General features: G+C 39.6%; 1 protein-coding gene across 2 annotated transcripts in view; it reads left to right on the top strand.

Moving 5' to 3' along the window:
• Nucleotides 1-14786, top strand: part of pard6a (par-6 family cell polarity regulator alpha) — a 77642-nt gene extending 62856 nt beyond the window's left edge. For both annotated transcript variants that reach the window (XM_048546639.2, XM_048546640.2), the window contains exon 3: nt 11777-14786. In XM_048546639.2, coding sequence (XP_048402596.1) covers nt 11777-12624 — 848 coding nt within the window. In that variant the 3' untranslated portion in view covers nt 12625-14786. The remainder of the gene's footprint in view (nt 1-11776) is intronic.
• Nucleotides 14787-15039: the final 253 nt, after the last annotated feature.

Raw genomic sequence — 15039 nt, 5'->3', positions numbered from 1 at the left:
GAGTGCCATAAGGATCAGTGCTGGGTCCACTGCTTTTAGTCATTTTTATATAAACAATTTTGTATAAGAGGAGGCATGGTTAGTAATTTTGTGGACGATCCCAAAATGGGCGGTGCAGTTGACAGTGAAGATTATCTCGGTACAATAGGACCTTGATCAGTTAAGTCAGTGGGCCAGAGAGTGGTGGATATAGCTTAATTTGGATAAATGAGGTGTTACATTTTGGTAAGGCAAATCAGCACACCCCTTATACAGTTAACGGCAGTGTGCAGGGATTGTGACTGAATGAAGACCATGGAGCACAGGTACATTCGACCTCTGAAGTGGATTTGTAGATATACAAGGTAGTGGAGGGGGAGTTTGGCACCCTTGCTTTCACTGGTCAGCCTACTGAGTACAGAAGTTGGGATGTCATCTTGTAGCTTTTATAGGACATTGAGGCCACTTTTAGTGTAAAGTGTACAGTTCTGGTGACCCTTCTATAGGAAAGGTGCCAAACTGAGAAGATCAGAAATGATGTACATTATTGCTGGGATTGGAAGGTTTGAGTTTTATTGAGAGGCTGAATAGACTAGAGCTGTTTTCCATTCTCCTCCCCACACTCCTTCCCCTCTCCTTCCCCAAGGGTTTGAGGCTGAAGGGGCACCTTGGAGAGGTTTATAAAATCGTGAGGGGCATGGATAGAATGAATAATCAAGGTCTCTTTCGGAGGGTGGAGGAGTCCAAAACTAGGTGCAGGTTTAAGGTGAGGGGAGAGACTTGTAAAGGACCTGAGGGGTAACACTTTGACTCAGAGGATGGTGCATGTGTGGCAGGAGCTGCCAGAGGAAATGGTAGAGGCTGGTACAGTTACAAAATTTAAAAGGCATCTAGATAGGTATATGAAGAGCAGGGTTTGATAGAAGGGCCAAACGTTGACAAATGGGACTTGATCAGTTGGACCAAAGGGTCTGTTTCCATGCTATAGAGAACACTACCTCCATTTCATATCTTTTAATTTTACATGATAATCTTGTGCATGGGACCTTGTTAAAATTGTAAAAGCCCCTGTGTTTTTCAACCATCAGGACTTGTACTTACTTAGAAGGCAGTGGAGCGCTAGTTTTGAGTTAAATCAGGATCTTGCATGGGAATGCAAGTCAAACAGAAGGAAGCAGCATGTGGGTGAATTCAGAAGGGGGAAAAAGGCAGATTTGGAGGTTGGGGAGGAGTCATGGAGTAGGAGAGGCACTTATGTCTCGCAGGAAACATTTAAAATCTCATAAAACTTATCTTGATTACAGCCACCACCAATATTCTGATATGAAAGTAAAACAATGTTAAAGGGGGTAACTTCAAGCAAGGAATAGTTCTCCAGTGTTGCAGAACAAGGATCTCCCTAGGGAGTTACCAGCCTGGCTGTTCCTATAATCAGATGTTCAGTCACTTTATGCACCTCCAGCTGTGTGTAACAAACTATAAAGTGGACCTTGAGTTAGAAACTTAAACTTAAATGTTCCATATACTTGTTGAACAGGAAAGATGTTTGAGAAATGGAAAATTCCTTTCTTCCAGTTGCTAACTCCTGCTTAAGAATGCTGACTTTGATGCTGTAAAGGTATTTTACAGGTCACATTTGTGATCCATTATGTCAAAACAATGCAGATGGATTTGGTTATGTTTTGGCACATGGATGCTAGATTGCTCTTCACTTAGTATGTGCCAAAGTATGTGCTAAAGCATTAAAAATTAAAGTTTAATACCTGGATTAATATTTGGCCATTGCATTGCAATACCTATCAATTGATACTAACTGTCACACTGGACTCGGTAATCAATTTTAATAACCAAACTTACTAATTGGATCAGCTGAATCATTGGATAAACTTGTTTTATGAGCAGCTACATTTCAATATGTGCCATTTTGCCTTGACTATATTAATGTCTGCAGTGACACTGTAGGTCCCTTGAGTGAAAGCAAACAAAGTTATAATTTTTAGCTTCAAATGAGCATTTATCTTTTAGTTTCAGTATCTCTCTCCAGATGAGATTACAGATCAACAAATTAGGAATGATTTGGAGCCTCATTAAGGGGAAAGACTTTGAACATAGATGAGTTATGAAAGGAATCTGAATAGAAGTAAAATGGATGAAGTTTGTGTGAAAGACAGCAAGGGTTGTGCAGAAGCATAAATGTGGAAGAGATTGGGAGGAAAGGAGCATTGACGTTGGATGAGATGGTGATGCAAACCCATTAATGGATTTACAGATCACCATTGTTACTGCTGTACATTTTGGGTGATGGGGAATCGATGTTTCTTTGATTTAGAAGGGTAAAGACAACAATGCTAATTAGATGTGGCAGATTATGGATGAAAGGTCAACAAAACGTTAGAGCTATCAAATCTGGAGCTTAAGTGAACATGTAAAGTTTTGGTAGCCAGGGCAATGTTGTTACAAGTGAAAATGATCAGTTCTAGTAATGAACAGGGGTTCAAAGTTCAAATCTGTTCACTGTCTCAGTGGCAATGAAATAAAATGCATTCCAACAAAGAAATAGACATCTGAGATCTTACCTGCTAGCTAGAAAGCAAACGCATCCCCAGATTTGTATTCCCTGGGAAGTTCTGCTAATAAAGAATCCAAATGGCACTTAGTGTCCTCCTGTGGCCACTAGGGTATCAAAGACTACAGGTGGAAATCCTGCCAAAGGAGAGCTGATAGCTAATCAAAGGTCAACAGAATTGTTAGGGAGGCTGCAGCTGCTGCTGAAATGACACTACTTATGGCATGGGTTCCTTAAATGCTCCTTGACCTCCAGTAATGTTTAACACAAAGGCAAGGGAGTGGATCTCAGCACTCCACACAAATTACCCGTCAACTGAGCAGGATACCTTCCTTTTGAACAAAGGACAGTGTCTCTATATACCAATTCTTCCTCCTCCGCCCTGCTCTTTTCTCCCCCACCACCACCCTGCCCCGCCCCTGCGCATCTGTACACATACAGAGTGTACTTGTATTGAGTAGGTAAACCACAGGACAACAGGCCCGTCCATTGGGTTAATCCAGTCCAGCAGCACTAGAGTGAGGTTCTTTTAAACTGTCATTAACTAGCCTCTTCTCACCTGGCAGGGTAGAAATCTAATTAGAGATATTATCCTGGCAGAAGTGGGAATGTGGTATTGTTCAGACACTACTGGAACAAGCTGTGAGAGAGGCCATACATTCTAAATGTGGTGGCAGCTGAGCTACACCAGTTGATTTTGGGTAAATAAGCTTAAAAGATTGGTACTTTTAGTCCACTGGAGCTGGAGAATGGAAGGAATGTATTGGGGAATGACCATTTGATTATCATTGACCAAAAAACAGGATTACTACAGTAAATAGTTGAGTAAAAGTCAACTCCCTATTTTTGGTCAAATATGGAAAACTCCAGATCACCTCATAAAAGTTGACCCTAGTTCTTCACATATAACAGTGTCACTTGAGTCAAGGTATTATCCTGTATACAAATTATGATGAGAAAATGGATTTTTTAACGCTATTATGTGTTTTGGAATTTCATTTTTGTGTGAAAATGCCCTCCAGAAAAAAAATAAGCAGTGTTTAAACTGAAAGTTTTTGAAGTTGCATAGAAGATAAATAACTGTGTTGCAGCAAGAGAATTTTGTGTTTCAGAGAAACTTGAGACTCGAGAAAGATATTGAACCAACTAAACAAAAGTATGCCCTCAGAGGTAAACCTAGCAAGTGGCCATAGTTGCAGAAAAAGTTGCGGTGTGAGTCCTTTGAAAATTGTCAAAATGGAAAATGTTAGTCACTTGAAGCCATTGGAATCCATGCACGAAATGACTTGAAGGATGGAATTTTGGATTTTATGACTAGTGCTGAATGGTGCACAAGGTTCATGAAAAGGCATGGCTTAGTATTATGGCAGAGAACTAAAATTGCGCAAAAGCTGCCTGCTGAGCTATGAGATAAGGTATTACTGTAAATAGTTGGGTGATAATTGACACTTTGGAAAATTTTAAGATGTTGTAGAAATTAGAAGGGATAGATTTTAGGGTAGGTTTTTGGAATAAATCATTTTTGTACATAAAACCATTTTGTGATTCTTGTACCTCTGTGTTTTAACAGCATTAATTTGAACAAACAACAAGACCTCATTTTTCACTTATAAAGAAACCACAAATTTATTTTGGCAAAATAAAACCTAAGAACTGTGAAAACTGGACATCTGAAACAAACTGCTGGAGAAACTTAGAAAATCTGGTAGCTTGTACGGAGGGAAAACTGTTTAAAGTTTCAAGTCTAGAAATCCTCTTTCAGAAGTTCGGGAGAAGGGACACTGGACTCAACATTAGACTTTTTGTCTCCAATATATGCTGCCAGACCTGCTGCAAACACTCTGCAGGTTCTACCTTTCTCCCCCTTGCTTTTTCCATTGATAATGTAATGTTTCTGGTCATCTTTTTTCAAATTGATACAGGTTGCAATTTTGACTTGAAAATCAGTTATTGCATCCAAATAGCTTCAAATGATGGCTACAGCTGTGACTGTTTTGTTAAGGTGCTTTGTATTAATGCTATATTATAATCAACGGTTATAGCACAAAAGGAGGCCTTTTGACTCTTAAGAAAAATTCACCTCATGCTGCCCTCCTGTTACCTTTTCATAGCCTTCTGTTCTTGCCTTTGTAGTAACCCAATTCCATCTGACTGTATTAATTGAAACTACCTCCACTGCAGGCAGATTCTAACTGCTTGCTGCATGAAGATTATTCTTATGTTGCTGTTTCTATCTGCTACCTAAAATGATTGTTTTCCTTTGTTCCACCAGTGGGAATAGCTTTCCCTATTTTCTCTGTCCAGACCCCTCCCTTTTTTTTATGCCTTTTTATCAAATCATGACCCTTCTTTTGTTCAATGGAAAAACATTTCATTCTCTAATCTTTATGTAACTGACTATCTTCATTCCTGGAATTGTCCTTGTAAAGAGATAGTAGGAACTGCAGATGCTGGTGAATCTGAGCTAACAAGGTGCTGAGCTGGATGAACACAGCAGGCCAAGCAGCATCAGAGCAGCAGGAAGGCTGATGTTGTGGGCTTTGACCCTTCATCAGAAATGGGGGAGGGGAAGGAGTTTCTGAAATAAATAGGGAGAGAGGGGGAGGCGGATCAAAGATAGAGGAGAAGATTGGAGAGGAAACAGACAGGTCAAAGGTGGGATGGAGCCATTAAGGTGAGTGTAGGTGGGGAGTTAGGGAGGGGAAGAAGTCAGTCCAGGGAGGATGGCCAGGTCAAGGGGGTGGGATGAGGTTAGTAGGTGTGAGATGGGGGTGGGGCTTGAGGTAGGAGGAAGGACAAGTTGGGGAGGTGGGGACGAGCTGGGCTGGTTTTGGGATGTGGTAGAGGGAGGGGAGATTTTCAAGCTTGTGCAGTTCACATTGATATCATTGGGCTGCAGGATTCTCAGGTGGAACATGAGTTGCTGTTCCTACAACCTTCGGGTAGCATCGTTGTGGCACTGCAGAAGGCCCAGGATGGACATGGACATGTCTGAGGAATGGGCAGGGGAGCTGAAATGATTCGCGAGGGGGAGGTGCAGTTGTTTAGTGCGAACTGAGTGTAGGTGTTCTGCAAAGTGGTCCCCAAGCCTCTGCTTGGTTTCCCCAATGTAGAGGAGGCCATGGCGGATGCAGTATACACATTTAGCAGATGTGCAGGTAAACATCTGCTTGATGTGGAAGGTTGTCTTGGGGCCTGGGATTTCGGCGGGTCGGGGGGGGGTGGTAGGGGCAGGTGTAGCACTTGCTTCAGTTGCAGGGAAAAGTGGTGGGGTTGGAGCACGGAGCGGACAAGGGAGTCAGTGGTCCCTCCAGAAGGCAGATAAAAGATGGGGAGGGGAAAATGTCTTTGGGGTTGGATTGCAGATGGCGCAAGTGACAGAGGATGATGCTTTGGATTCGGACGTTGTTGGGGTGGTAAGTGAGACCGAGAGGGATTCTGTTTTGGTTTTTTATTGTGGGGGCGGGTTGTGAAGGATGAGTCACAGAAAATGCGGGAGACACGGTCGAGGGTGTTCTCGACCATGGAGGTGGGAGGGGATGTTGTGGTCCTTGGAAAACGAGCACATCTGAGATTACGGGAGTGTGATGCCACATCCTGGGAGCAGATGTGGAAGAGGTGAAGGAAGGGAATAGGGCAGGAAGGTGGGTGGGAGGACGTGTATTCTAGGTAGCTGTGGGAGTCGGTGGGCTTTAAATAGATATTGGTTTCTAGGCGGTTGCCTGAGATGGAGACAGATCCAGGTGAACTTATGGTTGGGGTGGAAGGTGTTGAAGTGGATGAATAGTTCGAGCTCCCCATGGGAGCACGAGGCCATGCCGATACAGTATCAATGTAACAGAGGAAGAGGTGGGGTTTAGGGCCAGTGTAGATACGGAAGAGGGATTGTTCCACGTAATCTACAAAGAGGCAGGCATAGCTTGGGCCCATGAGGGTACCCATGGCCACCCACTTTATGTGCAGCAAGTGGGAGGAATTGAAAGAGAAGTTGTCAAGGGTGAGGACGAGTTTGGCTAAGTGGATGAGGTTGTCAATGGAGGGGTCTGGTCGGGCCTGCGGGACAGGAAGAAGCGGAGGGCTTTAAGCCAACTGTACGGGGAATGCAGGTGTATAGGGACTGGATGTCTGTGGTAAAGATGAGGTTTTGGGGACCGGGGAATTGGAAGTTTTAGAGGGGGGTGGAGTGCGTGGGTGGTGTCACGGATGTAGGTAGGGAGTTCCTGGACCAAAGGGGATAAAATGGCGTGGAGATGATAGATAAGTTTGAAGAGGTCGAGGGGAGGGTCGGAGGCCTTGGGGTGGTGTCCATGAGGAGTGGGTGTGTTGGAAGCGGGAGGAGGAGTCAGTAGGAAGGGGTTAGGCTCATGGTTAAAGTAGTAAGCGTGGAGGCGGAGGAAAAACTGCGTGATGTGTGGGTGGACAGGGACAAAGGTGAGCCCTTTACTGAGGACTGACCGTTCGTCCTCTGAAAGGGGAGGTCTGTAGTATGGTGCATTGACCTCTACTTCGCTGAGGCCAGGCACCAACTCTCCACCACCACTTACTGCCCCCTCGATCATGAACCCACCCCCAACCACCAAACCATCGTCTCCCATACCACCCCCAGCCTCATCACCTCAGGTGACCTCCCACCCACAGCCTCCAACCTGCTTTTTTGTGTGCTTTGTATTGCAGCTTTTAACAGTTTTTTCTGCATTTAAATAGCTTGTTCTCTTGTTCTCCCTTCCAAAATGAAAAACTTTGCATTTTTCCCACATTATACTCAATTTGTTAACTTTTTGCCCACTCATAATGTGTCTATCCCTCTTGCAACCTGCCTTTCCACCTATTTTTTGTCATCTACAAATTCCTCCAAACCAGTAATGTTTTGTAAACAGTTGTGGTTGCAGTATTGATCCCTGTGGAAACCCACTGGTCACAGATCACCAACCTGAAAAGAACCCCTTATCCCCTCTTGCTGGTTTCCTACCCATTTTAGCAAATTCTGTATCCATGTGAATATACTTTTCCTGATACCATGGACTCTTATGTAAAGTAACAACTTTTTTGTGAGGAACCTTGCTAAATGCCTTCTGCAAGTCTAATTAGAACACAGCTACTGGTTCCCCTCTGTTTAGACTTCCTCAAATAATTCTAAAATAATTGGACACTTTTCTCAAGAAGGCATGCTGATTGTGATGGAGTAGATTGATTTTCCACCTCCATCCGCCAAGTGCTCTGCTTTTACTTCCTTTAATTTGATTCCAATACTCGCCTAATAATGGACATTAGGCTAATCAGCCTATAGTTATCCACTTTTTGCCTACCTCCCTCTTTTTTGAATAGGAGTTCAGAGGTAGTTTTAATCCTCTCTGATATTTCCTCAGAATCCAATGCATTTTACAGAATCTCAACCAATGCACCTACTACTTCCAGCTACCTCTTTTAGGATCCTAGGTGCAAGCCATATAGGCCAGCAGACCTATCTGTCTTTAGCTCCATTAGTTTTGTCTGGTACCATAGTGATGGTAACTTAATTCCTTCCCTTTTTTATTATTATTTTTAGTATTAATGGGATATTTGAAGTATCTTCCACTATAAAGACTGATACAAAATATCTGTTCAATATGTATATAATACTCCTAGTTGAGGGCAAATTAGTGTTCTATAAAAGTTTAATATCACCTTGTTTTGTATTTTATAATCCCTTATAATAAATCATACAATATCCTTGGCTTTATTAACCACTTAATTACTCAACCACCTTCAGCATTTTATGCATATATACATTCTGGTCCAATTGTTCTTGCATCTCCTTCAGAATTGTGTACCCTTTGATTTTTGTTATCTTACCTTGTTCTTTCTAACAAAATTAACTCTTCACGTGCTCATTTCTCTGCACTTCACATTTCATATGTCCAGACCATTTGTCTGGCCAATGCAACCACCTGTATCCTACACAATCCTTCTCAGTCAATGTTTCCAAGATTTATATTGTCCACAACTTATATTCTTTACACCAAGATCCAGGATCCAAGAAGCCAACTCCTGAAGATTTCTGTTTGAAACATCAGCCCATTTTTTCCTTTCTTTCCAAATGTTCACTGACCCTCTAAAATCTGCTATCCCCGCTGTTTATAAACTTGTTTTATTTAATGTCCTATCTCTCTTTTTTTTTTGAAGCTGTCATTTGATCTGGATCACTAATAACCTAAAATCACTTCTTGGCGAGAGTGTGGTGGAGGAAGTGAGAATGATCATCTAGTCTTTATCCTATGTAACACTGTGTATGGTTTCTTACTAATTGCTGAAGTTCAATGTAAATATGTACATTTTTCGGTTCCTGACATTACAACTTTAATTATTAAAAATTGTAGTAATTTATATTTATCTCCATTTTCTGATCAGGTCCCTGTTGTTTATCTTTTGCCTGCTTGTCCAGGTGTAAGTACTTCAATATAGATGCTTGTACAGACAGTAGGTGAATGGGAAACAATAGTATGCTGTTTCAAGATATCAAATGCTTCCCCCTTTTAATGAAAAGGATAGTGCCACATTGAGTAGTTAGTTGATATTGAATTTAGCTATAGGTTGGACAGTAGTACTTAGTTTTTCCTGCTTTTATTTTGCACTTACTTGATTATCACCATCTGTAATATTTTGCTTTTTGCAATTGACTGTACCTCCTAAATCTGTGTAAATGATTTCTTCTTTTTCCTTGTGGTATTTGCAATTACATGTCATTGGATACAGCCACAAATATTCAAACCTTAATGGACCACTATGCCGCCATTCTGTCTCTGTATTGTTAGCTTTTTAAATTGCCATGCCATGTTTGTCTAAATGCTGATGAGACTAATTCCACGTGGGGTCCTCCCTTGAGTTAGCAAAGTAATTCTGTTTTGTTTATTTGGTACTTGAGCAATATTTATAGGTGTGAAATGACAGTTGTCATTCGTACCAATTTGCATAACTTAGCCAACCTGTCTGCCAGGCTGTATGTTTCAGTTTGCTGTTTTAGTATCAATCATAAATTTCAGTTTCAGAACCCAAGTTTTTTTTTTAAATTAGCAATTTCAGAATTCAAGCGGTAACCCTTGAATGGTGCTCCAATGTAGTTTGGCAAATTTTGAAATCAATGATACCAAACTTGGGCAAGTAGCCAACAGTGGGGATGATACAAATTTACTGTATCACTGGTTAGCAGAATGGTCAGAACAGTGCAGATGGAATTTATTACAGAAAATATAACATGACAATTTTGGAGGAAGTGGGGAGAGCCAATAAAAACTTGTGGATATACTTCAGAATAGTGCCAAATCAGAGGAGCCTGGGGATGCCTCTGCATCTTTTGAAGACAGCACGACATAATGAAAGAGTGATTAATAAAGCATTTGGGATCTTGGGCTTCATAAATATAGGCATTGAGTAATAAATAGATAACTTATGCACAACGTTTGTAAATCTCTGGTTAGGACCTGACTTGAATATGGCATCCATTTTAGTCAGCATTCCTTAGAAAGGATGAGAGGTTACAAGGAAATTGGCACCAGGGATGAGAGATTTTGCACAAGGCTAGGTTGAAAAAGCTGCAGTGGGTTCACCTTGGAACTAAGGACACTGATTTTTGAGAGCAGTGCACACTTTTTATGGCAGATTTTGCATTTGGTAGACTAGGAAAATCTTCCATTGACTAATGGCTTGAGGGCTATGGGACACATTAAGGATTTGGGTAAGAACTGCACGGGTGATGACTATTATTTTTAAATATTAAAATTATTCCTAGATATTTTTTGAATTGAATCATTTACTTCAAACAGATGTAGGCTGGTAGGAATCATTGGATGCAGGGCAGATGGAATTTAAGTGAAATGAAGAAGATTTTTAGTTTAGAATCGTATCCCTTGTGTGTGCGTGTGCGAATATGACAGTTAAATAATAGACATATTGGATCCTAGGCTGCTTAAATAAGAGCATATGAGTACAAAAGCAAGAAAGTTAATTTTCTGGCATCATGGGGGTTGTGTTGAGGATCCAAAAAGTAGTCACCATGTAACAGATTAACTAACTATTTAATATATTCTGAAATTGACAATGCAGTCCTGCTCTTCCTTTCTTCCCTCCCCCACAAGATGTTATACACTGATTAAAATTTGGATGGTAAATTGAGAAAACAATAGAATGCGTATTGTTTCATATTGTCAGACTTGACAGTAACATAAATTGAATAGAAGGCATTCCTTTGTCAAAAGGAAAGGTTAATCTCTTGAAGTGGCTTGGTAGACAAGCAATTTAGCATTCAGCTCAAATGGTCAAGAGTTAAAGTCCCAAGCAATGCCATTACTTAAATCTAGTTAGAATAGATTTTCAGGATTATCAAAAAGGCAACCAGTTAAGTGCAATACAATACCTCCTCTCATCTGGATATTGATTGTTATGGTGCACAGCTAAAGCCTTTTACCACTTGTAAATTGCACAGGGAGGAAAAAGAATGTGGTGTGTGCGCGTGCGTGCGTGTGCATCAATGTGCAATCTAAATTGTGGTACTTCATATAAAGAGTAATATGAGAATACTTAGTACAAAATATTTTTATTCTTCTAGGTAGATGTGGGGAGGGGGAAGAATGTGTGGTTTGCTTCATTGTAGAATCCATCATTTTTATCTAGCCACTTATTAACTGGCATGAAGATTTGTCATTGCTTCCTATTCTCTGTCACCACCTGTGTTTGGGAGAGATGGTCAGCATTTGCTAGAATGATCAGATTAATTTCTCATGGGAACAGATGCATCACATTTATCTTGAGGGATAAGTTGTGGTCTGAGAAAGAAGGCTTGTAGTGTGAATTAGGCCCTTGTTTCACTTCCTTCTAGCTTTTGATTTCTCTTTTTGTCAAGATTGTAATGATTGTAGGGAATGAACCTCACTAGCAAGTATTCTTCATGGCTACACGTTACTGAAAATTGTAACTAGCTACATGCTAAATTCAAATAGCAAAACCTACACATGCCATAATTTATCTTAAGATCTACATATTTATACCAGGGTACTTCTGACACCAATACATCCAAAAGTTTTCTTTTTAACTGAGATAATCCAGTGAAAACTTAGTTCTGTTTAAGACAGAATTGCATGGAGAACCAGGAATAAAGCAGAATCTTGTAGGATGTAATTTGCTTATTTGTTTGATCTGCATAAACTGAAGTTTTTTTCTGATGCAGAAAAGTAACCAAATGTTTTAATCTTTCTGCAGCTGAAGGGGACTGTGGAGCATTCGGAACCAATTCTCTCCTGCGCAAGAAGAAAGGTCTTCATGTTCTGCGTCCTGTCCACCATAAGTCAAAGCCTCAAATCTTGATTGGAATGCCTCAGGATTTCAGACAAATTTCTTCCATTATTGATGTAGACATCCTTCCAGAAACTCATCGGAGAGTTCGCCTTCACAAACATGGCTCCGACAAACCACTTGGATTTTATATTCGTGATGGGGTGAGTGTGCGGGTTGCTCCTCAAGGAGTGGAAAAAGTTCCCGGAATCTTCATCTCACGGCTTGTCCGGGGTGGCTTAGCAGAGAGCACAGGCCTGCTCGCAGTCAATGATGAAATACTAGAGGTAAATGGAATTGATGTCGCAGGCAAGTCACTGGACCAGGTGACTGACATGATGGTAGCCAACAGTCACAATCTGATTATAACAGTGAAACCAGCAAATCAACGAAACAATGTGATTCGCAGCAGCAGAGCGTCGGGTAGCTCTGGAGTGTCAACAGACAGTACACCAAGCCAGCACACTATAACCGCTACTTCCAACTACACCAACAGTTACAGTACAGCAGAAGGAGAGAGTGAAGATGAAGGCGATATAATAATTGAAAATGACATGCCATCATACATTCCAAAAACTGTATTCCCTAATTATGTAAATGGAGACCTAACTAAAAAGCTGCAGCATAACACATCTCTAAACAGCCCACTGTCGGAAAACAATGAAAGCAAATACAAAGGCTCATTAAATTCTTTGAAAACACACAATGACAATCCCAGAAAAGTAACTTCAAGCCATGGAAACATGCGAGAAGATGGAACAATGATAACACTATAGACCTTTTCTCTTGATTTATTACTTAACATACAGTACATTCAGAATATTACTTCTTGATTTTATGTTGGTTCAGCAGGAACCTCATTTAGGAGACAGGAATCCAATTTATTTTCAAACAAATATTTGACTGGTGAATAAAAAGGGTATTGGTAAATATGAAAGGATAAAATTGCAATCACTTTTTACATCGAGAATCTTTCAGAACTATGCTTGATGTTATTTTGGAAATGATATGATATATAACTTAACCACCAAGGTTCTGTTCCTTCATCCTCACTTTTTAGCAGCCAAACTGATTCTACATTCTCAAAACTACAACTGAACACCTTACCTGCAACTAAAGGCGAATAAATGGTCTTGTGAAATTGCTAAGTAAGTGTTTAAAAATTTGAGTTAACTTCATACCACAATACTTGCAGTCTGAAGGACAACATTACTACTGGAGTCCATTTTTAAAAAAAATATTACTCAACTTTCAATTGTATTCATTTCCTAATTGAGAGCATTACCTATTTTTTTCCTATGGAAAATGTAATTATCAAACTGTGTATAGAAATTTCTGTGCAACAGTAGCAAAATATCTCAAAGTTGCTGTTCTGCTCCCAGAGTGGAAAATCTTAGTGTTTTGAAAATTTGAATTTCAAGAGATATTGCAGTAAAGCAGGTTTCTTTTCCATTCTTGGTGGTATGAGGGTATTCTGTATGGTTATCTTTTAACACAACACTACTTGTATCTTAAGAGACCCTGCTGGCTTCAGTGCTCTTCATCTTACATGGTGTAATTAATTTACAGACTATAGTCCACTTTTAGAAAGCAATACTGAAAATTTGAGATCAGTGGGATTATCAATCTGGAAGGTTTAAGCCCACATTTTTAAGTGCACTTTTGGGTATATATTTAAGCAAACTAAAATATTAACCAAGGAAAATAATTAGTTAAATTTATAGTTCAATTGATTTTTAATTTCTTCGACCAACTTCACTAAACATTCAATGCAACAGCAGCTCTGGTTGATATCCAACACAGCAGATGACAATGTTGCAATGTATATTGCTTTTACAATAGTAGGATTAGATTGAATTTTCTGAAGGCCATGAAAGTAGGATTTATTGTTTAGTTTTAAGAATAGTGTTCACACAGAGAAATGATTTCCTTGAACAAATTTCCATTCTATCAATATTGATCGTTAACAACTTATGTAACACAACAGACTGCAATGTGACAAATTCATTAAGAATGATGGAAATCCATGAATGCTTGCCATTTGCAAGCCTGCGAACCTCAGTCAGAAGAGATGTTTAACAAATTAAAATGGGACTTCCCTGTATTGGTAGAGCACATGATCAATAAATATCAACTATTACTAAATTTCTTTCAGTCCTCATCTGCTTACATAGCCTAATGCTTTTTTGATTTAAATTTTTTAAAATCTGTTTGCTGATAATTGTATTAAGAGCAATAATCAATATATTTGCAACTCTGCACACCTCAGAAGCATTCTCCACTGGTCTGAAGCACAATGACTGCAGTTTTAGGAAGCCTCCTGTGGATGGAGCACAGTGGTTCTTGGCTCTGCTTTCTTCTCCCTTTATTTTAAAAGGACTACCAAAAAATAAAGGCAATATTTCCTTTAATGAAAGGCTCAAACATTCAAAGAAGAATACATATTGAAGAGATGTGTTCAAGATTTCTAAATTTTATACTGAAATGAAGCTTTTTAAAAAAAAACTTCACATTAATTGTAGGTGGAATTTGTTTTTATCATTACATTATTTTAATTATTTTAATGACAATTTCCTCCCACCATGCTCTTGAGTCAGCAGGGTTCAATAGCAGCATATAATTAACTTCCCTGGGTTTTCAGGCTATGTATGCATTTTTGTCAATTTGTTATGCATCTAATCTGTTTACTAAAGAGATGGGGGCAATTTTATCTAACTGAGAATATTTTGTATAATTTTTTATGAAATGAGGGCAGTATTTTTCTTACTTTTTGTATCTGACCCCACTCAGTCTTAGGCCACTACCTGATTTCCCTTAAACTGTATAAACATTGTATTTATAATATTTAACAGATTAGCAGTCTTTTGTTGGCTCAGGCTGTATAATATTGTGAATGTTGGAAATTGTATGATTATTCAAATAAAGGTTCTAACACAAACTTAAGTGTGTAAGACTTGTATATTACCAGAATCTGTTACAACTTACTTACATTTATACAGGACCTAAGATGTATGAAAAATATTTAATGTACTTCAAAATTGACATTCCTGATTCCAGTAGTTCTTCTGCAACATTGAGCGTTCATAAAAAAGTTGGTCAGAAATGAATTTTTGAATGTTCTGTTGAAACAGGAAGATGAGGATTTTATTTTTTTGAGGCTCTGAAGAGTGGCACCCCTCAAGCTGAATGTT

This window comes from Stegostoma tigrinum, chromosome 16 (genome assembly GCF_030684315.1).
Source record: "Stegostoma tigrinum isolate sSteTig4 chromosome 16, sSteTig4.hap1, whole genome shotgun sequence".
Taxonomy (NCBI): Eukaryota; Metazoa; Chordata; class Chondrichthyes; order Orectolobiformes; family Stegostomatidae; genus Stegostoma; species Stegostoma tigrinum.
This window is presented reverse-complemented; position numbering and strand designations above follow the sequence as displayed.